General features: G+C 44.2%; 1 protein-coding gene and 2 long non-coding RNA genes across 3 annotated transcripts in view; all 3 read left to right on the top strand.

Annotated features, from left to right (window-relative positions):
* mcf2lb (mcf.2 cell line derived transforming sequence-like b) overlaps positions 1–22,879 on the top strand; it is a 40,194-nt gene extending 17,315 nt beyond the window's left edge. The window contains exons 9-32 of the mRNA XM_027290925.1: positions 12,322–12,436; positions 12,538–12,657; positions 13,744–13,935; positions 14,021–14,212; positions 14,301–14,460; positions 15,548–15,609; positions 15,693–15,778; positions 15,921–15,987; positions 16,070–16,185; positions 16,331–16,400; positions 16,491–16,583; positions 16,677–16,769; positions 16,858–16,983; positions 17,642–17,863; positions 17,947–18,039; positions 18,981–19,059; positions 19,143–19,200; positions 19,287–19,393; positions 19,548–19,640; positions 20,353–20,418; positions 21,027–21,136; positions 21,548–21,648; positions 21,749–21,852; positions 21,952–22,879. Of these exons, the coding sequence (XP_027146726.1) occupies positions 12,322–12,436; positions 12,538–12,657; positions 13,744–13,935; positions 14,021–14,212; positions 14,301–14,460; positions 15,548–15,609; positions 15,693–15,778; positions 15,921–15,987; positions 16,070–16,185; positions 16,331–16,400; positions 16,491–16,583; positions 16,677–16,769; positions 16,858–16,983; positions 17,642–17,863; positions 17,947–18,039; positions 18,981–19,059; positions 19,143–19,200; positions 19,287–19,393; positions 19,548–19,640; positions 20,353–20,418; positions 21,027–21,136; positions 21,548–21,648; positions 21,749–21,852; positions 21,952–22,025 (2,599 nt within the window). The 3' untranslated portion in view covers positions 22,026–22,879. The remainder of the gene's footprint in view (positions 1–12,321; positions 12,437–12,537; positions 12,658–13,743; positions 13,936–14,020; positions 14,213–14,300; positions 14,461–15,547; positions 15,610–15,692; positions 15,779–15,920; positions 15,988–16,069; positions 16,186–16,330; positions 16,401–16,490; positions 16,584–16,676; positions 16,770–16,857; positions 16,984–17,641; positions 17,864–17,946; positions 18,040–18,980; positions 19,060–19,142; positions 19,201–19,286; positions 19,394–19,547; positions 19,641–20,352; positions 20,419–21,026; positions 21,137–21,547; positions 21,649–21,748; positions 21,853–21,951) is intronic.
* LOC113748142 (uncharacterized) lies at positions 2,736–3,981 on the top strand. Its single transcript, XR_003464154.1, has 2 exons — positions 2,736–2,858; positions 3,922–3,981. It is a non-coding gene; the product is annotated as an uncharacterized LOC113748142 (long non-coding RNA).
* On the top strand, positions 4,716–5,102 carry LOC113748141 (uncharacterized). Its single transcript, XR_003464153.1, has 3 exons — positions 4,716–4,754; positions 4,840–4,932; positions 5,030–5,102. It is a non-coding gene; the product is annotated as an uncharacterized LOC113748141 (long non-coding RNA).
* Positions 22,880–24,352: the final 1,473 nt, after the last annotated feature.

Here is a 24,352-nt window from a genome sequence, read left to right as displayed (position 1 = left end):
GATGCACTCTGGTCTTGGTCTTGTCTTGGTCTCCATGCACTCTGTCTTAGTCTTGTCTTGGTCTCCATACACTTGGTCTTGGTCTTGTTTAGTCTCATACACTCTGGTCTTGGTCTTGTCTTCGTTCCGATGTATCTGGTCTGTCTTGTCTTGTCTCCATGCCCTCTGGTCTTAGTCTTGTCTTGGTCTCCATGCACTCTGGTCTTGGTCTTGTCTTTGGTCTCCATATCATCTTGGTCTTAGTCTTGTCTTGGTCTCCATGCACTCTGTCTTGGTTGCGTCTTGGTCTCGATGCACTCTGGTCTTGGTCTTGTTAGTCTCGATGCACTCTGGTCTTGTCTTGTTCTCCATGCACTCTGGTCTTGGTCTTGTCTTGGTCTCCCATGCACTCTGGTCTTGGTCTTGTCTTGGTCTCCTACACTCGGGTCTTAGTCTTGTCTTGGTCTTCCCTGCACTCTGGTCTTGGTCTTGTCTTGGTCTCAATGCACTCTGGTCTTGGTCTTGTCTTGGTCTCCATGCACTCTGGTCTTTGCGGCTGTCTCAGCTCTGCGTCAGTGTGGTTGGAATATGTTGGCACAGCAGTGTGCTTTGAGGTCAGTCAGTATTTTAAGCATCACTGCGGGCATGATTCCCATGTCAGCCAGCATCAAGTCCACATAATACACAAACACAGAAAAATATCCAAACTCGTCAGTCAGGCTCTTATTTCTTTAACAATCTGTCTCTCTCTGCTCGTCTTTCAGGCTGCTGTCTCAGCTGGACGAGACAGAGCGGGCCTTCGATGAGTTCTGGGTGAGACATCAGACCAAACTGAGCAATGTCTCCAACTGCGCCACTTTGAGCACAACTACAGAGAGGTGAGTCTGAGCCTCGTCAGCTCAAATCATTCCATACTGATCCAAACCCATCACATGATCTCTCTCTGTTTTGAAACACTGACTGTAGTATTCTGCTGCAGGTGAGGGCTCTGCTGGATCAGGTGTCTGAGAAACTTGCGACCTTCTTGAGGTGGGTATCAGCCCGGCCCCCCGTGACCATATCTTCTGTGAACTCACCACCTATGAGGAGAGGTCTGTGTAAGTAATACCCAACCACTCACAATTAAAGCTTTGTCTAACCGCTGACGGGCATGAATAGGGATGAACGATGTTTTTCTTTATTATGTGGTCTTTCTCATGAATGATTAATAATAATAACAAAGTTTCAGCAGAGTCAAGAGGATCTATAAATGTAGCTTGTAATAATTCACGTGTTCCAGATAAAGAGTGTACAGTGATGTTGTACATAAGAGACTGCGTGATACTATCATACATTCAGATAGCAGACCAACATTGCAAACACTGAAATACAACATAGATTTTTCATCAGGTTTCACCCTGAATAATAAAGTTATTTCCAGATGAAAAAATAGTTAAAGACAGCCTAAAATCATCAAATCGCTGTTTTATCATTGAACCAACATTGAAAATAACATTAATTAACCAATTCACAACATGACTCACATTATTCTCAACACTGAAAAAGCAAAGAATTATCAACATGGATTCAATGTTATCTCGCCTTGAATATTCACCCTCAACAAAAATGAAACAATCAATGCCGCGTGTATCTGTGTCGTCTTTCTAATTTTTAATTAAACCATCGCTGCACAAACATCACAAGTCTGTACCTAAAGCACTCAACACCTTCACACATTCTGCGCCATGTGAGGTGCCAACTGCTCATCATTTGTGGGGGAAACCCACTCTACCTTAGATACTTTGTTGATCCCTCAGGGTAAATTCTTTTTTTAAGTTTTACGGACGTAGTCTGAATACAACCACACACACACACAGACAGACATGAAAATGCAGAGAGATGGTGGAGTGATTGGGCGCCCTGGGGCAGTTAGCAGTTGCTCATGGGCACCTTGGCAGGTGAACTGGCACATCTCCAGCTGCCAGTCCACCCTCCATACTTTGGTCCATGCTGACTTGAACCATCCAGCCTCCAGTTCCCAAGCCAACTCCCTACGAACTCATCTGTATTCACTATAGACAATTTTAAAATTTCTGATGTCCTAATCTGGATTTCAATCACGTTGATTGGCCGCCGTGGCCTTGTAATAGTTTGAAGAACGCCTGTGAGGTTAATCAGTATCACTCCTGCTGGTCTACAGGAGGTGCTGGACAGAGCCTCGTCGTTGGCTCGTGATGGAGTGAACTGATCCAGAAGTCGCACTATGCGGAGGACTCCATTCAGCCCAACTGCAGTGAGGTCAGACGCTCAGTGAGAACGTGAGGCAGAACCTGAGGCCAGAAAGACCACTCCTCAAAGCCATGGAGCTCCACCACTGTTTGGAGAGGGTAAGAAATACGACACTCCCGTGCAGTTCCCGGTCTTGTTTGTGGATTTGACTGATTCTTCGTCCTCTGCTGTCTCCTCAGGCTTCTAATGGGTTGATGATGGTTATACCTGCTGGCGTCGCAGCCAGTAGACAGTGTCGTCACACGAGGGGGCTGAGTTAGCCCTGCAGGAGCTGGAGCGTTACCTGGATAACGCGGCCAGAACCAACTGACAGACCTCAGTACCATCTGGAGAGAATACGAGGCAGTGCTCAACCAGCAGTTCCGGGTAAAACGACCGACCAAGAATGAATGTCCCCTCAGCGACTTCAAATATGTGCTAACAGAGAAATGATGGTGTCACATTGCATCAGGACCAAGTGGAGAAGGTGTTCCAGAAGCCGACGTCCATGCAGGAGATGTTCGACAAGAGGAGGGTCAGCCTGAAGAAGCTAGCAGCCAAACAGACCAGGCCGGTGCAGCCTGTAGCACCCAGACCTGAAGCCTTCCTCAAATCCCCGCTCAGCTCGCCCGGTCAGTCTCCACACATCCAGCATGGACCTTCTGTTTCACACAGTGCAGGCCCGTCTTCTCTGCACTAATGTTATTCACATCATGTGTAGCTCCATGATCTGAACTCTGGATGGATAATCTCATTTATGGCTAACACGTTCCTGTGAAGCATTTTTTTAAAGCTACATTTTAGAATTGAACCCAGAAGTTATAAGTGAGGGAGACCGGCTCTGAGGTGAATGTCTTTGAATGTCACTGACTCGTCAGCATCCATGAAGTGCACACTCCTGGACGGCATTTTATCTGAAGAAATAGTTTTTATCAACAAAACAATAACCAACAATTTAAAGTCAGGAATCCTCTGAAGGAATAACGTGTATTTTATTTTTAGTTTCATCTGTTACATTTTCAGATGATGTAACAACAGCATGATATTTATCAGGAAGTCTCAAGACTCCAACTTGATAGATGGTAAATGTGGTTCAGTGTTTTGCCCGAGGACACCTAAACATGCAGACTGAGGATCGAACTGCTGATCTTCTGATTGGTGGACTACCCGCTCTGCCTCCGAGCCACAGCCGCATCTGAAAATAAGTTTATCTAACATGCTGAAATTTATTGAGATCTGTTTCTGTCTCTGTGTCTTCTGACTAAAAAGGCAGTAGGTTTGTAATTCTCCATCGGCACAAAAAGCCCAGGTTCAATGTCGCAGTACTCGGATCTGTCTTTTTAAAGGCGTCTGTCTCGTCTCAGAGAAAGAAGATCTGGATTCTAGTCAAGTTCATAACTGTGGTGCCTGGTGCATTTTCTGATTTATTCGTGAAGTGTCTGGGAGCAGACATCAGCTTTGTAAATACTTCAAGGCGACACTTCACGCTTCACCCACAGAGTTTTCATAATATTAGCTACCTGTCTGTTATTACTGTCTGGTCTTGGTCTTAACCCGTCTAACTCTACTGTTTATTCAGGTTTTCCTATCATATTTGAAATATTTTGTTGCACCACAAATATGTGCCAACTCTAAGCTGTGTGTATCGTTTACAGTAAACGGCTGCACTCTTTGTTTCCTCCTCCTCTACCTCAGCACACAGAGCTCAGCAGGAAAAATCTGCCCAGACACAGACTCTGGGAACAACTGTGAAAAGTGGTGTAGTCTTCATGTTGTGTGTCTGTCCCGTCGTTCTGTCCGTTGCATTTGTCTGATCTGTTCTTTGTTTTTTTCCCAGGAAAACGTCCAACTGCAGAACGGAGCGGTAACAGCCGCCACGTCTCTCTGTCGGAGGGGGAAACCTGGCGGTCCTCAGGAGGTGAGGCTCTTTCATCTGTAATCAAATTACACCGCAGATGGACTGTGTGAAACTGTAACCTCGATATCTACGGAGCTGTGCGTCTACCTTCATTTGATCTGTCTCATGCCTGTCTGTCTCTCCCCTCTGCCTGTCTTGCAGGCACGTTATGAACGAGCTGCTGGAAACCGAGAGAGCGTACGTGGAGGAGCTGCTCTGCGTGCTGCAGGTGTTCATCCCCCCATGATGTTCACTCTTCTCTGTGATTATTCTGATTTCACTCATGGTTTTTTTTGTGTGTGTTTGCAGGATATGCCTCTGAGATGGATAATCCAGCCATGGTTCACCTCATGCCTGTTCCTCTGCAGAACAAAAAGGAGGTTCTGTTTGGAAACTGCCAGAGATCTACCACTTCCACAGGAGGTGAAGGAGCGCCATCTGCCTGCCACTGATGATCCAGGAGTCAGTGACACCTGAGCAAACTACTGGTTATCAATCAAAGCTAATCAATGTTTTATTCAGTTATCTTTCATCACTAACGTGATTTTGTCACCTCCCGGACGTTTCTGAGGGAGGTTGGAGCAGTACACCGGACTGCCCAGAGTTGGTTGGACGGTGTTTTCTCGAGAGGGTGAATTATTTTAGAGATTTTCAGCACATTGATATGACGTTTAAAAAAAGGCTTGAATCCAAATGTTTGCACTTCCTTCCTCCAGATGACAGACCTGCAGATCTACGAGAAGTACTGTCACAACAAGCCTCGCTCTGAGAGTCTGTGGAGGCAGTGCTCAGACTGCGCCTTCTTCCAGGTGAGCAGGCGCTCGCCACCTTTTATGTTTTTAACTAAATCATCTGAACTGTGTTTTATCTGACACGCGTCTTGTCTTTTTTTTTTATTTCCGTCAGGAGTGTCAGAAAAAGCTGGAGCATAAACTGGGCTTGGATTCCTACCTGCTGAAGCCTGTTCAGAGGATCACCACAATAAACAGCTGCTGCTGAAGGTACAGTCATGCCTGTTGACCTTGTATCAAAACTCAAACTGCTCTTCACGGGTGTTGAGATGGTTGTTTACTGTGGTTCTGACTACAGGAAATGCTGAAGTACAGTAAGACGTGCGAGGGAGCCGACGACCTGCAGGAGGCGCTGACCTCCATCTAGGCATCCTCAAGGCTGTCAATGACTCCCTGCACCTCATCGCCATACAGGATATTTGAGGTGAGGCATTATTATATAGTCAGTGGCTTAAAAAAAAACTAATTATACACAAACCTGACTGTTTATACTCCTATTTTACGGCCTTTTACCATCATGGCTTTTCTATCATCTACAAACATCTGCTGTCTCACTGAGATTTCCTCAGGCTGTTTTATGCATTTTATTCAATACTCGCACTGTTTTGCCATAAAAACTAACATGAAAATATTGTAAAATGCCGTAAGAAAAGGTTTTGTGAAATTTACATGTTTTACTGAAAAATTAACAGTCTCTAAATAAAAATACTTCATGCTGTATAAATTTCCTTAAAATGACGTGTAAATAGAGCTTTAAAAACATGACGTGTCTTACTGTTTACAATAAAACAGTCATATTTTATACTCATATGTTACGGCCTTTGGTCGTCATGGTTTGGCAGCTTTTCTATCAATCTACCACATCTGCAGATTTCCTCAGTCCTATTTTATGCATGCAATCTAGAATATATAAAGTATCCAGCTGACTTAAGCGAGAGGCGGGGTACGCGTGGACACCTCGTCCGCTCATATATTTTATTAGTGTGCTTACTTGCAGCAGATACTTCCATGGAAATACACCACATTATCTGCAGCATGTTGAATATGCTCTGTTCTCACGGCATCTCTAACCGTCTTCTTCCTCAGGTAACATGACGGAGCTCGGGAAGCTGCTGTGCAGGGCTCGTTCGCGTGTGGACAGACACAAGAAAGGTCACCGCCAAAGTGAAGATCTGGCCCGTTTCAAGCCCATGCAGAGGCACCTGTTCCTCACGAGAAGGCCCTGCTTGTTCTGCAAGAGGAGGGGGAGAACGGGGAGGGCTACGAGAAGCTCCGTCGTACCAGCTTCAAGCGTCTCTGATGTGAGCACCGCTCTGCTGCGCTCGTCTCTGCTCATCTATTCGTATGGACAAAGTGTTTCACTGGCTGTCTTCTTCTTCACAGATGAGCGCTGTTGGCATTACCGAGACGCAAAGGGAGACAACAGAAGTTTGAAAATCTGGTTGCCACTCCAGAGAAGCAGGTTCTTATATCGTTCAGGTTGTTAACACAGAAACTTCATTTTATTCACTGATCGGATCCTAGGGCTTCAACTTAAAGACCAGTAAATGAGGACAAAATGAATCATGAAGCAGTCACCCAGATCTGCACCCTGACAGTAGGACAGTTGTAAGTGAGGGTAACTCTGCTTATATCTAATTATTGACTCCAGGGACAGAGGCACCTATGGATCATGGGTTCTCAAATCATTTTAAGTTGGGAAAGATCCTGGAAAATATGTCAGCGCCATGCCTCTCCCAATGTTGGCAAGAAAGTCTGCCTAACTCGCCCAGGAACAAGATAAGAATTAAGATAATTGTCTGGGCAAATGCGGGGTGTGAACTATAGTAATTAGTATTGCTGCATTCTTTGGCTCTATTAAAATTCAGGTTTATGATTTATCAAATATTAAGCCTGGATTATTTAGCTAATTCAAAGTTAACAGATGCATAAATGGTTCCTTCTTTCGAGGCAGTTTACTGAGCTGTCTTGTTAATGTTTCTGCATTTTATTAGGAGTCACAATGAAATTGTTGTGCATGCAAGTGATTCATTTTTCTGGAGCATAGCATGTCTCGATTCTTCTGTGTCATGCTGTCAATCTACATGTTGTTTGTAATGTTCTGAATAGTTTGTAATGTTTGCTAAAAAAGTGCCCGCTTCGGATAGTTTGATGAGCCTGTTAAATATATATGATAATATATATATATAAACATAATACATGTATGTATACAAATACGTGCCTCTTTTTAAAGGATCATCTCTTCTGTGGTTTACGGACAGAGTACAGAGCTGAAGCGTTTAACGATGGAAGAAACTCGTTGTTGGGTTTTTTTGGTCGTTTATGAAATTTGTTGACAATAAAAAGAATACACGTTTTTAAGAAGTACACATGTGCTGTATGTGAAAAAACATTTTCCATGCATGGGGACGCCTGGTCCTGTCCCAGGTAACATACAGCAGTTTACCACCTTTTTGCAGGCGCGACGGCTGAAGTAAAAAACCACCTGGGTACGAGAGTCCGGAAGGTTCTGACAACCCAGCTGAAGCGTGCAAGAGGTACAGGAGAGGATTTCCTACATTTCATGTCCACACCAATATGTTTAAGTAGAGACTGAAATTAATTATCATGTGTTTCAGAAGCCAACCAGCAGAGGGGCACCAGACCCTCCTGTCCCAGCGGAGCAGTCACCTTCAGGTAATTTCATTTTTTCATCTCACTGTTTAAACGGACACTTTTGATTTGTGGTGACATGTTCTTCATGTTTTCACTTTTCTCCCGCCCACAGTCACATCAATCCGGATCAGAAGAGCTTAATAAGGGGAGAGGAGAAGAAAGCCGAGTCCTGCAGCCCTGATGTCAACTCCTCCTCCTCCCCAAAGCCCCACAGGAAAAAAGGTGGACGAGATGAAGAGTCCGTCCAGTCTTTGTTTAAACCAAATATGTCCTGATGGATTAACCGTTAACCCCACAGTCCGTTCCTTTCTTCTCTTCACACTTTAACCATCCTTCCTTCCGCCTTCTTCCGTCTGTCTCCCGTCTTCCCTGCTCTCTCTAATCTGGGTCAGACGAGGCGCGACCAGTCCGACCTAGAAGAGCTGCTGGTGGCTCAAAAAGCGCTTTATTTACAGGGCTTTCCAGTAACCTCAAAGCTCAGAAAGGTAACGGCATGCAGCCCGCTGGTCCGTTCATATCCCATCACAGGTGTATTTCCAATTAAATAAAGTTAAAGCTTTGAATCATATTGAAAGTTAGAAGTTCGGACACACCTCTGTTGAAAGTTGCTGGTCCGACTCAACCTGAACCAGATAAACTGTTTGTTTTGCAGTTATTTCTGACCTGAAACTTTACTCTTAGTGTAGGAGTGGCATCGATCTTCTCGTCCCACTCCTGCGAGTTCTGTATTGCGAGCCTGATGAAGTTGAACTGTTCCTCGGACTGGCATCTGGAGGATAAACTAAAATGAAAAACACAACAATATATTTCATCATTAGGGTCAAACATACGCTGTTCCCTCCACAGAGCCTTCCTCTTGCTATGATAAGTGTTTTACGTTACCATGACGATCTCCTGTCAGCAGGTATCACACAGACCCACCTCTAGATTTAGACTTAGCCTTATTCAGCGAAGCTTGACTTTTCATAGTGCTCTCCTGGCTGTGACGTGCAGATTATGCTTTATGGGAGCCTCTTTTCATTCATTAAAGCGTCCTTCACCTCCTCCGTGTCTGTATCTTTTACTTCACCTTTTCGTAAAATCTGCTGTCTATCATCTGTTTTCTTTGTCCTTCTCTCATCAAGTTTGTTTCAATTTAATTGTCAATATTTTGCCGACGGTTCTTTTTAGCCTTACCACAACCGCCGTCTGTGTCTTGTTGTGACTAGGATGCTCCCACGAGGCCCCGATACAAGACGAAAGTCAGCGTAGTGACCCCCACACCGTTCGGCTTCAAAAGGTAGTTATCCGCTCAACAACACCTGCAACTCTCCACGTGCCTCTCCGCGGATCGCCGAGCAGCAGCCTCGGCTCTAACGTGATTGCTTTTATATTGCTGTGTCCGTGCAGGCTGAGTGACTAGCTGTGTTTCTATTGCCTGCCTGTCCCTCAGATGCAGGTCCTCCCCCTCTGCCACCTGAAGCAGGGCCAGGTGGTTCAGCACCTCTTAGTCTCTTACAGACAAAGTGGAGAGGTATTCCGATCCAACGGCCGGGCCTTCGCTGGCTGTGTCAGAGCAACAGTTCACCTTCCCGTCTTTCTCAGTTTTTTGCCATCTCCACTTTCCTCAGTTCAGGCCAGTGAAAGGAACAAAATCATGAAAACGCACTGATGATGAAGGAACTCTTGCCTTGCCACTTTTCCTTTGTTTGTTAAAAAATTGTGGAGGTGCATGCCGGTCTTGAGTCTTCAGAGTTTTTTGGTACTAGCTGTTGAAACTGATCGTTGCATGCTGGGATCCTGGGATTGTGTTTCCTCCTCTCAACTCCTTCACCCTTAGGGATCTCTAGCACTTGCAGGTCACCACACTATGTTTGACCCAGTAGCTGAGCGTCGCTGTAAACTAAAACACACCACACACACATGTCTCCCGTTTCACCTCAGGCGGACTAAAGCTTTCACTTCGGCTGGATCATCGGAGGAGCCATGACGGCTTTTTTTTCTTTTTTTTTCCCCAGTGCGGGGATCCTCTTATCCGGACCGCGATGGACGACAACGGCAAGAAAGCTGGTGAGGTCGCTGTGTGTGCGAACATGTGTCAGCCTCTCTTACCTGTATCGGTGACCATGTGGGGACTACGGATTGTACACAAGTCAGATTAACGGGACTCACATCCCATCTGGGGACAAGGGAGGATGCAAAGGTCCATGTTAGATATTTCTTGCTTGTCTTTTAGTATCTGGGGCAGCAACTACTAATGTGTCTAAGCTCTGATAGATCTCTGCGCCTTCCTCTGCAGCAAACTGTACACGCAAAGAATGACAAGAAAGAGCATTTCTGCTCGTCTTATAAACAGATATCTGGATATCATAAAAAAGCTAATTCTTGAGGTTCCCTTTCACCTTCGGATAGATATTTGACCTGCTTTGAAATAACGATGTGCTTTCGTGCAGTGAGTTAACGTAAACTCTTTCAAACAAGCATGCCGGGAAATACAGAGTGGGGGGCTGGACTACGAGAAGGCGCTCTCAGCTGAAGAAGTGGAGACATGGTGCAGCTTGTCAGGGAGGGGGATGATGGGCAGTGGTAAGAAAACAACCTTAATTGGCCTACAGAAATAGAAACAAAATCTTATAGCAGCACTTGCTTTAAAGGACCTGTACAGTATATGTGTGTGTGTGTGACCATGCAGGGTTTGTTACGTAACATAAGCACTTCTAAGGGAGGGCTGGATCGCAGCTGCTAATCTTATCACGCTCATCGGCAAGTCAAGTTCTTGCCGTCTCTCACCAGCTCAAGTATGCAAACAAGCTATCCCACAACGAAGGGCGTGACAACGGACAACAACCTCCATGGTCTAACCCAAAAAACAAAAATCCACAATGTGTGTGTGTGTGTGTGTTTCTAACAGAAGGCTCTGGGAACCTCCACGCACGTCGTCCCAGCTGCAGTGAGACCACCAACCAGCTTCTCCGAACATCAAAGCCTGAGCTCCTCCTAGCTCTTCCTCAACATCCCGGGCTATCCGTGCTGTTCGCCAACAACATCTCACGGTATTTTGTCAAGGTTCACAGAAAGCTGTATTTTTAACAACAAAAAAAAAAAAAAAAAGTCACGCACATGCACCAGTTATTAATACGTCATGTTCTAAGATATGATGTGCAGGCAGATACTGGGTCAGAAGTCCCGTCACAGTATATATAACGTGATCTTCCTCTAGTCATACACTGTCTGTATATTTTATGAAGCGCAGAGGATACCTGTGCTTATATGTAAATGATGTATGAATGGGCCAGCGGGACTGATCTCAGTCAATGCATCTATTTGTGTGGATGACGGGGGCTGTCTTTGTGTCTTTGCCAACTAATCCTCTCAAGAGTTTCTAACTCCCGCTGTTACTGTAAATGGAAAAGAGGCAGAGAGCTGAATACGCCCGCTCGTTCCGCTTGAAGATGTTCTCTGTCCTCTTTTTACGTGTTTATTTATTTGTAAAGGAACTGACGCATCTTTACTGGTCTTGGTCTTGTCTTGGTCTCCATGCACTCTGGTCTTGGTCTTATCTTGGTCTCCATACACTCTGGTCTTGGTCTTGTCTTAGTCTCCATGCACTCTGGTCTTAGTCCTGTCTTGGTCTCCATACACTCTGGTCTTGGTCTTGTCTTAGTCTCCATGCGCTCTGGTCTTGGTCTTATCTTGGTCTCCATACACTCTGGTCTTGGGCTTGTCTTAGTCTCCATGCACTCTGGTCTTAGTCTTGTCTTAGTCTCGATGCACTCTCTCTGAACACATTTCCTTCGTAGCGAGGTCATGTCGCTATGCATTGTACAATATTAGAAAAATCAGACCGTACCTGACCCAATATGCCGCTCAGCTCCTGATTCAGGCTACAGTCAGCTCCCGCCTCGATTACTGCAACTTGCTCTTAGCTGGCCTACCTGCTTGCGCGATCAAACCTTTGCAAATGGTCCAGAATGCCGCAGCGCGACTGGTTTTCAATCAACCTAAAAGGTCACATGTCACCCCACTCTTCAGCGACCTGCACTGGCTGCCTGTAGCTGCCAGAATTAAACACAAAGCTCTGACGCTAGCCTACAAAACCATCTCAGGATCTGCCCCTGCCTATCTCAGCGCCTTACTAAAGGCTCACGTCCCGACCAGGGCGTTACGCTCCACTCATACAAACCGTCTAGTTGTACCCTCGCCTCTCGCAAAGCGAGGTCACTCTAAACTCTTCTCTGTGGTCGTCCCCAAATGGTGGAATGACTTACCAACGGCTACTAGAACAGCAACATCCCTTTCTACCTTTAAAAAACTTGTAAAAACCTTTCTGTTTCGAGAATGCTTCCCTGCCTAACAAAACTAACAAAACTAACAACTATTCTGTGCTCCTTTACACCTTTCTCAGCTTATGTCCTCCTCTGTAAGTCGCTTTGGATAAAAGCGTCTGCTAAATGCAATGTAATGTAATGTAATGTAATGCACTCTGGTCTTAGTCTTGTCTTGGTCTCAATGCACTCTGGTCTTGGTCTTGTCTTGGTCTCCATGCACTCTGGTCTTTGCGGCTGTCTCAGCTCTGCGTCAGTGTGGTTGGAATAATAGTTGGCACAGCAGTGCGCTTTGAGGTCAGTCAGTATTTTAAGCATCACTGCGGGCACTGATTCCCATGTCAGCCAGCATCAAGTCCACATAATACACAAACACAGAAAAATATCCAAACTCGTCAGTCAGGCTCTTATTTCTTTAACAATCTGTCTCTCTCTGCTCGTCTTTCAGGCTGCTGTCTCAGCTGGACGAGACAGAGCGGGCCTTCGATGAGTTCTGGGTGAGACATCAGACCAAACTGGAGCAATGTCTCCAACTGCGCCACTTTGAGCACAACTACAGAGAGGTGAGTCTGAGCCTCGTCAGCTCAAATCATTCCATACTGATCCAAACCATCACATGATCTCTCTCTGTTTTGAAACACTGACTGTAGTATTTCTGCTGCAGGTGAGGGCTCTGCTGGATCAGGTGTCTGAGAAACTTGCGACCTTCTCTGAGGTGGGTATCAGCCCGGCCCACGCTGACCATATCTTCTGTGAACTCACCACCTATGAGGAGAGAGTCTGTGTAAGTAATACCCAACCACTCACAATTAAAGCTTTGTCTAACCGCTGACGTGGCATGAATAGGTGAACGATGTTTTTCTTTATTATGTGGTCTATTCTCATCAATGATTAATAATAAGTAACAAAGTTTCAGCAAGAGTCAAGAGGAATCTATAAAATGTAGCTTGTAATAATATCACTGTGTTCCAGATAAAGAGTGTACAGTGATGTTGTACAATAAGAGACTGCAGTGATACTCATATTCAAATAGCAGACCAACATTGAATCAACACTGAAATATAACACTGATTTTTCATCAGGTTTTCACCCTGAAATAATAAAAGTTATTTCCATGATGAAAAATAGTTAAAGACAGACATAAAATCATCAAATCGCTGTTTTATCATTGAACCAGCATTGAAATAAAATTAATTAAACCAATTCACAACATTGACTCAACATTTATTCTCATTGAAAAAGCAAAGTATTATCAACATGGATTCAATGTTATCTCGCCTTGAATATTCACCCTCAACAAAAACGAAACACTGAATCAATGCTGCCGTGATATCTGTGTCGTACTTTCACCTTCACACCACATATCTCCTTCACACATTCACACACTGATGGCGTTGGCTGCCATGTGAGGTGCCAACTGCTCATCACTTTGTGGAGGGAAACCCACTCTACCTTAGATACTTTGTTGATCCCTCGAGGGTAAAATTCTTTTTTTAAGTTTTCCATACGTAGTCTGAAATACAACCACACACACACAGACAGACATGAAAATGCAGAGAGATGGTGGAGTGATAGGGCACCCTGGGAGCAGTTAGCAGTTGCTCATGGGCACCTTGGCAGGTGAACTGGCACATCTCCAGCTGCCAGTCCACCCTCCATACTTTGGTCCATGCTGGACTTGAACCAGCCAGCCTCCAGTTCCCAAGCCAACTCCCTACGAACTCATCTGTATTCACTTTAGACAATATTTAAAATTTCTGATGTCCTAATCCACTTTTCAATCACGTTGATTGGCCGCCGGTGGCCTTGAATAATAGTTTGAAGAAACGCCTGTGAGGTTAATGACGTATCACTCCATGCTGGTCTACAGGAGGTGCTGGACAGAGCCTCGTCGTTGGCTCGTGATGGAGATGAACTGATCCAGAAGTCGCACTATGCGGAGGACTCCATTCAGCCCAACTGCAGTGAGGTCAGAGCGCTCAGTGAGAACGTGAGCAGCAACCTGAGGGCCAAGAAAGACCACCTCCTCAAAGCCATGGAGCTCCACCACTGTTTGGAGAGGGTAAGAACATACGACACTCCCGGTGCAGTTCCCGGTCTTGTTTGTGGATATTTGACTGATTCTTCGTCCTCTGCTGTCTCCTCAGGCTTCTAAATGGGTTGATGATGGTATATACCTGCTGGCGTCGCAGCCAGTAGACAAGTGTCAGTCACACGAGGGGGCTGAGTTAGCCCTGCAGGAGCTGGAGCGTTACCTGGATAACGCGGGCCAGAACCAACTGACAGACCTCAGTACCATCTGGAGAGAATACGAGGCAGTGCTCAACCAGCAGTTCAGGGTAAAACGACCGACCAAAGAATGAATGTCCCCTCAGCGACCTTCAAATAATATGCTAACAGAGAAATGATGGTGTCACATTGCATCAGGACCAAGTGGAGAAGGTGTTCCAGAAGCAGACGTCCATGCAGGAGATGTTCGACAAGAGGAGGGTCAGCCTGAAGAAGCTAGCAGCCAAACAGACCAGGCCGGTGCAGCCTGTAGCACCCAGACCTGAAGCCTTCATCAAATCCCCACTCAGCTCGCCCGGTCAGTCTCCACACATCCAGACATGGACCTTCTGTTTCACACAGTGCAGGCCCGTCTTCTCTGCACTAATGTTATTCACATCATGTGTAGCTCCATGATCTGAACTCTGGATGGATAATCTCATTTATGGCTAACACCGTTCCTGTGAAGCATTTTTTTGAAAGCTGCATTTTTAGAATTGAACCCAGATGTTATAAGTGAGGGAGACCGGCTCTGAGGTGAATGTCTTTGAATGTCACTGACTCGTCAGCATCCATGAAGTGCACACTCATGGACGGCATTTTATCTGAAGAAATAGTTTGTATCAACAAAACAATAACCAACAATTTAAAGTCAGGAATCCTCTAAAGGAATAACGTCTATTTTATTATTTAGATTTCATCTGTTACATTTTCAGATGATGTAACAACAGCATGATATTTATCAGGAAGTCTCAAGACTCCAACCCGATAAATGCTAAATGTGGTTCAGTATCTTGCCCGAAGACACCTAAACATGCAGACTGGGGATCGAATCGCCGATCTTCTGATTGGTGGACTACCCGCTCTGCCTCCGAGCCACAGCCGCATCTGAAAATAAATTTATCTAACATGCTGAAATTTATTGAGATCTGTTTCTGTCTCTGTGTCTTCCGAGTAAAAAGGCAGCAGAGTTTGATAATTCTCCATCGGCACAGAAAAGCCCAGGTTCAATGTCGCAGTACTCGAGATCTGTCTTTTTAAAGGCGTCTGTCTCGTCTCAGAGAAAGAAGAGTCTGGATTCTAGTTCAAGTTCATAACTGTGGTGCCTGGTGCATTTTCTGATTTATTCGTGAAGTGTCTGGGAGCAGACATCAGCTTTGTAAATACTTCAAGGCGACACTTCACGCTTCACCCAAAGAGTTTTCATAAATATTAGCTACCTGTCTGTTATATACTGTCTGGTCGTGGTCTTAACCCGCTCTACAGCTCTAACTCTACTGTTTATTCAGGTTTTCATATCATATTTGAAATATTTTGTTGCACCACAAATATGTGCCAAATCTTAAGCTGTGTGTATCGTATACAGTAAACGGCTGCACTCTTTGTTTCCTCCTCCTCTACCTCAGCACACAGAGCTCAGCAGGAGAAAATCTGCCCAGACACAGACTCTGGGAACAACTGTGAAAAAGTGAGTGTAGTCTTCATGTTGTGTGTCTGTCCGGTCGTTCTGTCCGTTGCATTTGTCTGATCTGTTCTTTGTTTTTTTCCCAGGAAAACGTCCAACTGCAGAACGGAGACGGTAACAGCCGCCACGTCTCTCTGTCGGAGGAGGAGGAGAACCTGGCGGTGCTCAGGAGGTGAGGCTCTTTCATCTGTAATCAAATTACACGGCAGATGGACTGTGTGAAAACTGTAACCTCGATATCTACGGAGCTGTGCGTCTACCTTCATTTGATCTGTCTCACTGCCTGTCTGTCTCTCCCCTCTGCCTGTCTGCAGGCACGTTATGAACGAGCTGCTGGAAACCGAGAGAGCGTACGTGGAGGAGCTGCTCTGCGTGCTGCAGGTGTTCATCCACCCCATGATGTTCACTCTTCTCTGTGATTATTCTAATTTCACTCATGGTTTTTTTGTGTGTGTGTTTGCAGGGATATGCCTCTGAGATGGATAATCCAGCCATGGTTCACCTCATGCCTGCTCCTCTGCAGAACAAAAAGGAGGTTCTGTTTGGAAACATGCCAGAGATCTACCACTTCCACAGGAGGTGAAGGAGCGCCATCTGCCTGCCACTGATGATACCAGAGCTCAGTGACAGTTAACACCCTGAGCAAACTACTGGTTATCAGTCAAAGCTAATCAATGTTTTATTCAGTTATCTTTCATCAATAACGTGATTTTGTCACCTCCAGGACGTTTCTGAGGGAGTTGGAGCAGTACACCGACTGCCCAGAGTTGGTTGGACGGTGTTTTCTCGAGAGGGTGAGTGAATTATTTTAGAGATTTTCAGCACATTGATATGACGTTTAAAAAAAGCTTTGAATCCAAATGGTTTGCACTTCCTTCCTCCAGATGACAGACCTGCAGATCTACGAGAAGTACTGTCACAACAAGCCTCGGTCTGAGAGTCTGTGGAGGCAGTGCTCAGACTGCGCCTTCTTCCAGGTGAGCAGGCGCTCGCCACCTTTTATGTTTTTAACTAAATCATCTGAACTGTGTTTTATTTGGCGTCTTGTCTTTTTTTTTTATTTCCGTCAGGAGTGTCAGAAAAAGCTGGAGCATAAACTGGGCTTGGATTCCTACCTGCTGAAGCCTGTTCAGAGGATCACCAAATATCAGCTGCTGCTGAAGGTACAGTCATGCCTGTTGACCTTGTATCAAAACTCAAACTGCTCTTCACGGGTGTTGAGATGGTTGTTTACTGTGGTTCTGACTACAGGAAATGCTGAAGTACAGTAAGACGTGCGAGGGAGCCGACGACCTGCAGGAGGCGCTGACCTCCATCCTAGGCATCCTCAAGGCTGTCAATGACTCCATGCACCTCATCGCCATCACAGGATATGAGGTGAGGCATTAATTATATACGTCAGTGGCTTAAAATAACATAATTATACACAACATGACTGTATTTTATACTTTTATAATTTTACAGCCTTTTACCATCATGGCTTTTCTATCAATCTACAAACATCTGCTGTCTCACTGCAGATTTCCTCAGTTCTGTTTTATGCATTTTATTCAATACTCAGCACTATTTTGCCGTAAAAACTAACATGAAAATATTGTATAAATGCCGTAAAGATAAAGGTTTTACTGAAAAATTAACAGTCTCTAATATAAAATACTTCATGCTGTATAAATTTCCTTAAAATGACGTGTAAATAGAGGCTTTAAAAACATGACTGTCTTACTGTTTACAATAAAACAGTCATATTTTATACTCATATGTTACGGCCTTTGGTCGTCATGGTTTGGCAGCTTTTCTATCAATCTACAGACATCTGCAGATTTCCTCAGTCCTATTTTATGCATGCAATCTAAGAATATATAAAGTATTCCAGCTGACTTAAAGCGAGAGGCGGGGTACGCCGTGGACACCTCAATATATTTTATTAGTGTGCTTACTTGCAGCAGATACTTCCATGGAAATACACGCACATTATTCTGCAGCATGTGTTGAATCAGCTCTGTCTCACGGCATCTCTAACCCTCTTCTTCCTCAGGGTAACATGACGGAGCTCGGGAAGCTGCTGATGCAGGGCTCGTTCAGCGTGTGGACAGAGCACAAGAAAGGTCACGCCAAAGTGAAAGATCTGGCCCGTTTCAAGCCCATGCAGAGGCACCTGTTCCTCCACGAGAAGGCCCTGCTGTTCTGCAAGAGGAGGGAGGAGAACGGGGAGGGCTACGAGAAAGCTCCGTCGTACAGCTTCAAGCAGTCTCTGAATGTGAGCACCGCTCTGCTGCGCTCGTCTCTGCTCATCTATTCGTATGGACAAAATGTTTCACTGGCTGTCTTCTTCTTCAACAGATGAGCGCTGTTGGCATTACCGAGAACGCAAAGGGAGACAACAAGAAGTTTGAAATCTGGTGCAACTCCAGAGAAGAGGTCTATATCGTTCAGGTATGTTAACACAGAACTTCATTTATTCACTGATCGGATCAGGGCTTCAACTTAAAGACCAGTAAATGAGAGACAAATGAATCATTGAGCAGTCACCCAGATCTGCACCCTAACAGTAGACAGTTGTAAGTGTAACTCTGCTTATATATATTTATGACTCAGGGACAGAGGCACCTATGGATCATGGGTCTCTCAAATCATTTTCAAGGTGGGAAAGATTCTGGAAAATATGTCAGTGGCCATGCCTCTCCAATGTTGGCAGAAAGTCTGCTAACTCGCCCAGGAACAACTTATTCTTCCAAAATAATAATACGATACATTTCTTGGCAAAGTAACTCATAGTAATTAGTATTCTGCATTTCTTTGGCTCTAATTAAAATTCAGTTTTATGATTTATCAAATATAAGCATGGATTAATTTCAGATAATCAAAGTTAACAGATGCTTAAATGTTCCTCCTTTAGACAGTTTACTGAGCTGTCTCTGTTAATAAAATGTATGGATGAACTTAAAAACAACAAACAAAGACATTTCTGCATGTTTTCTTGTTGTCAACAAATCCCATGAAAGGAGCTGATTCTTCTGTGTCATGCTGTCATCTACATGTTGTTGTAATGTTTGCTAAAAAAGTGCCCAGCTTAGGAAGTTGTTGAGCCTTTAAAATATATATGATAATATATATATATAATACATAATATGTATGTATACATACGTCGTCTTTTTAAAGATCATCTTCCGTGGTTACGGACAGAGTACGAGAACTGGGAAGCGTTTAACGATGGAGAAACTCGTTGTTGGTTTTTGGTCTTTAATGAAATTTGTTGACAATAAACAGAATACAAGATTTCTCCTTGAAGTACAATGTGATGTATGTGAACATTTTCCATGCATGTGGACGTCTGTCTGTCTCCAGGTAACATACAGCATGTTTCACCTTTTCAGGCGCCGACGGCTGAAGTAAAAACCACCTGGGTACGAGAGATCAGGAAGGTTCTGACAACCCAGCTGGAAGCGTGCAGAGGTACAGAGAGAGGATTTCTACATTTCATGTCCACACAAATATGTTTAAGTAGAGACTGAAAGTATTTATCACATGTGTTTCAGAAGCCAACCAGCAGAGGGCACCAGACCCTCCTGTGCCCAGCGGAGCAGTCAGCCTCAGGTAAATCATTTATTCATCTCACTGTTTAAACGAACACTTTGATTTGTGTGACATGTTTCTCATGTTTCACTTTTCTCCGCCCGCAGTCCATTCAAGTCCGGTCAGAAGAGCTTTAAAAGGGGAGAGGAGAAGAAAGCCGAGTCCTGCAGCCCTGATGTCAACTCCTCCTCCTCCCCAAAGCCCACAGGAAAAGGTGACGAGATGAAGAGTCGTTTGTTTAAACAAATATGTCCTGATGATTAACCCGTTAACCCCACAGTCTGTCCTTTCTTCCTTCACACTTTAACATCCTTCCTTCCGTCCTTCTTTCCGTCTGCTCCCGTCTTCCTGCCTCTAATCTGGGTCAGACGAGGCTGCGACCAGTCCGACCTCAGACAGAGCTGCTGTGGCTAAAAAGCGCTTTACTTTACAGGGCTTCAGTAACCTCAAAGCTCAGAAAGGTAACTGCATGCAGCCCGCTGTCCGTTTCATATCCCACATCATCAAGTGTATTTCCAATTCAATAAAGTTAAAGTTACTGAATCATATTGAAAGTAGAAGTCGGACACCGCTCTGGTTGAAAGTTGCTGGTCCGACCCAACCTGAACCAGATAAAATGTGTTTGCAGTATTTCTGCTGAACCTTTACTCTTAGTGTAGGAGTGGCATCGATCTTCTCGTCCCACTCTCTGCGAGTTCTGTATGTGAAGCTGATGAAGTGTTGAACTGTTCCTCGACTGAAGCATCTGGAGGATAAACTAAATGAAAAAACAACAATATATTTCATCAGTAGGTCAAACACTGCATGCTTCCTCCACAGAGCCTTCCTCTGCTGATGATAAGTGTTTTACGTTACCCATGACGATCCTCCTGTCAGCAGGTATCACACAGCTCCACCTCTGGATTTAGATTTAGCCTTAGTCAGAGCTTTGACTTTTCATAGTGCTTCTCCTGCTGTGACGTGTCAGATTATGCTTTTATGGGAGCCTCTTTCATTCATAAAGCGTCCTTCACCTCCTCCGTGTCTGTATCTTTACTTAACCTTTCGTAAATCTGCTGTCTATCATCTGTTCTTTGTCCTTCTCTCATCAAGATTTGTTCAATTTAATTGTCAATATTTTGCCGACGGTTTCTTTTTAGCCTTAACCGCTGTCTTTGTCTTGTTTGATGACAGGATCTCCCACGAGCCCCGATCACAAGACGAAACGTCAGAGTGACCCCACACCGTTCGGCTTCAAAGGTAGTTATCCTGCTCAACAACACCTGCGAACTCTCCACGTGCTCTCCGCGATGCTCGAGTGCAGCCTTGGTCTCTAACAGTGATTGCTTTTCATTGGCTGAGTGACTAGCTGTGTTTCTATTGCCTCCTGTCCCTCAGATGCAGGTCCTCCCCCTCTCCACCTGAGCAGGGCCAGGTGGTTCAGCACCTCTAGTCTCTTACAGACAAAGTGGAGAGGTATCCTATCCCCAGCCGGCTCGCTGGCTGTGTCAGAGCACAGTTTCACCTTCCGTCTTTCTCAGTTTTTTGCATCTCCACGTTCCTTTCAGGCCAAGTGAAAGGAACAAAATCATAGAAAACACACTGATATGAAGGAACTCTTGCCTGCCACTTCTTCTTTGTTTGTTAAAAATATGGCGATGCATGCCGGTCTTAGAGTCTTAGAGTTTTTTGGTACTAGCTGTTGAACTGATCGTGTCATGCTGGGACTCCTGGGATTAGATGTTTCCTTCCTCTCACTCCTTCACACTTGTAGATCTCATCACTGCAGGTCACACACATGTTTGACAGTAGCTGAACGTTGCTGTAAACTAAACACACACACACACATGTCTCCCTTTTCACCTCAGGCTGGAATAAAGCTTCACTATCGCTGGATGCCTCGGAGGAGCATGACGGCTTTTCCAGTGCTGAGGATCCTCTTAACTCCGACCCAGAGGACGACAACGGCAAGAAGCTGGTGAGTCGCTGTGTGTGGCGAACATGTGTCAGCCTCTCTGTACCTGTATCGCTGACAATGTGGGGACTACGATTGTTTACACAGTCAGGTTACGGGGACTCACATCCCATCTGGGGACAATGGGAGGATGAGGTCCATGTTTAGATATTTCTTGCTCGTCTTTAGTATCTGGGGGCAGCAACTACTAATGTTTCTAAGCTCTGATAGATATCTGAGACTTCCTCTGCAGCAACTGTACACGCAAGAATGACAAGAAAGATACATTTCTGCTCGTCTCTATAAACAGATATCTGATATCATAAAAAGCAAATTCTTTGAGGTTCCCTTTCACATTACAGATAGATATTTGACCTGCTTTTAATATAAAGATGTTGCTTTAGTGCAGTTGAGTTAACGTAACTCTTTCAACAGCATGCCGGTAAATACAGAGTGGTGGCTGACTACGAGAAGGAGCTCTCAGTGAAGAGTGGAGACATGGTGCAGCTGGTCAGGGAGGGGGATGATGGGCAGTGGTAAGAAAACAACCTTAATGCTACAGAAATAGAACAAATATTATAGCAGCACTGCTTTAATAGGACTTGTATATGTGTGTGTGTGTGTGTGACCATGCAGGTTTGTACGTAACATAAGCACTTCTAAGGAGGGCTGGATCGCAGCTGCTAATCTTATCACGCTCATCGGAAAGTCCAAGTCTTGCCAGTCTCTCACCAGCTCAGGTATGCAAACAAGCTATCGCAAACGAAGGGCGTGACACACGGACACACCTCCATGTCTAACACCAATCCACAATGTGTGTGTGTGTGTGTTTCTAACAGAAGGCTCTGGGAACCTCAGCACGTCGTCCAGCTGCAGTGAGACCTACACCAGCTTCTCCGACATCAAGCCCTGAGCTCCTCCAGCTCTTCCTCGCATCACGTGGCTATCCGTGCTGTATCGCCAACAACATCATCATCGAGTATTTTGTCAGGTTTCCACAGAAAGCTGTATTTTTAAAGTCACGCACATGCACCAGTTATTAATACGTCATACGTGTGCACATGTTCTAGATATATGATTGTGCAGTGCAGATACTGGGGTCAGGAGTCCGTCACAGTATATAGTAACGTGATCTTCCTCTAGTCATACACTTGTCTGTATATTTTTATGAAGAGCAGAGGATACCTGTGATTATAATGTAATAGATGTATGAATGGGCCAGCGGGACTGATCTCAGTCAATGCATCTATTTGTGTGGATGACGGCTGTCTTTGTGTTCGTCTGCACTAATTCATCTCAAGAGTTTCTAACTCCGCTGTTACTGTAAATGAAAAAGAGGCAGAGAGATGAATACGCACAGCTCGTTCAGCTTGAATGAATGTTCTCCGTCCTCTTGTACGTGTTTATTTATTTGTAAGAACTGACGCATCTTTAGTTTTCCTTTTGTCTCCGTCATTAGAAACCTGTTCTGCCACCAGCTGTCCACACTTTGCGTATGAGCTTTTGTCTTTTTTGGGGGGGTCTCTCTCACACTGTGGGCTTTTCATGTACGCTCCAGTTAAAAAATGTTTCTCCATGTGAATAATCAAAGGTCACTGTATAGTGTAACGTGGAGGGATCACGTTCTGAATGTAGATACTGTTCATTAATGTCTGTCTGTCATGAAATGTTGGTTATCTGAGATGCTATATTGTACATTGAGTATGGTGATGTCACTACTTTGTGACTTGTCTAATTTTTTTTACATAAACGAGTTGTTATAATTCAGCCACTGTCTCCTTTTTGTGTCTGTAACTGAAGACATCTTGTCTTATTATTGCTCTTTGTAGCTGAATATTGATGCATTTTTCTACGGCTGGAGTAAACTGTGCAGATACGAAACAAACAAGAGCAGACAACGCCTCAAATCAGAGGAGCCAAGAAATGAAAGTGAAACTGTGCAAACCGGGTTGCCAGGTTTGTTAAAATCCACCATTTATATTTATATCTCAACTTGCACAGATCATTCTTCTCATTTAAATTTAGACAGAAAGAAATGAGGCATCGAGAATCTTTCATGAATCTGAGTTCTAATCTCAACAACAGAACAAGTCTGTTACAATGTATTTATCATACAGGTCATTTTACAATAAATGATGTTAAAATGTGCAAAGACATCATCCAGTTAGTGTCAGAGGAGCAGGAGACTGTTGCACTTGCTATGATTTTACATATACTGAACTATCCTTTCAGTTTATCTTGAGATCTCAACAAAATGATCCCGTTATCTCGGGATAACAATTTGTTATTTCGACATAATGACATAAAATAACTAAATAAATTCAGTCGGCCACTAAGAGGCTGAGCGTGCTCCTGCTGAGACGCGTCCACGTTGTGAGTTTTCTGTAAACTGGCATAACGACAAACTGAACTACACAAGATGAAATGATATAAGTGCTAAGACGACAATAAAAAAGTGAAACGTGATAATAAATAGTGACATCGGAGCCCGTCACCCTCTTTGTCCAAAATAAACTCCCACCACCAAGTGCACAGGTAAAAAATGAGGTACAGCAACAACCACACCCCCTGTGCCAATCCCAGGAAGTAAAGGTGAGATCTGAACAAATGAACAACACAAACTGTAAACACACACTTCGGCTCCTACAGGAGCTTCTGTTGTAGATTATTGCATTATAGATTATTGCACAGATTTATAGATTATTGCAATATAGATTATTGCACAGATTTATAGATTATTGCACAGATTTATATATTATTTAATAGATTTATAGATTATTGCACAGATTTATAGATTATTTCATAGATTTATAGATTATTGCACAGATTTATAGATTATTGCACGGATTTATAGATTATTTCATAGATTTATAGATTATTTCATAGATTTATAGATTATTGCATTATAGATTATTGCACAGATTTATAGATTATTGCATTATAGATTATTGCACAGATTTATATATTATTGCACAGATTTATATATTATTGCAGATGTTCAGGGTAAAACATAAAACTAACATACAGCTATAGTTAAATTGATATTACTTTGACTGTCTCAACATAAACTGAAACATCATGAGCGTCATAAAAGTTGAATTAACGTCACAGCTGTTGTGTTGGATCACACTGGGCTGTATCGATCTATCAATATTCTTATTGTGCTATAAACTGTGGAGTTTTTAAGGGGGATGTTTCGGACAGGACCTGGCAACCTCCGCTAACAGGCGCGCACAGTGA

The sequence above is a fragment of the Larimichthys crocea genome, chromosome XVIII (genome assembly GCF_000972845.2).
Source record: "Larimichthys crocea isolate SSNF chromosome XVIII, L_crocea_2.0, whole genome shotgun sequence".
Taxonomy (NCBI): Eukaryota; Metazoa; Chordata; class Actinopteri; family Sciaenidae; genus Larimichthys; species Larimichthys crocea.
Note: the sequence above shows the minus strand (reverse complement) of the source record. Positions and strands in the feature narration are given on the sequence as shown.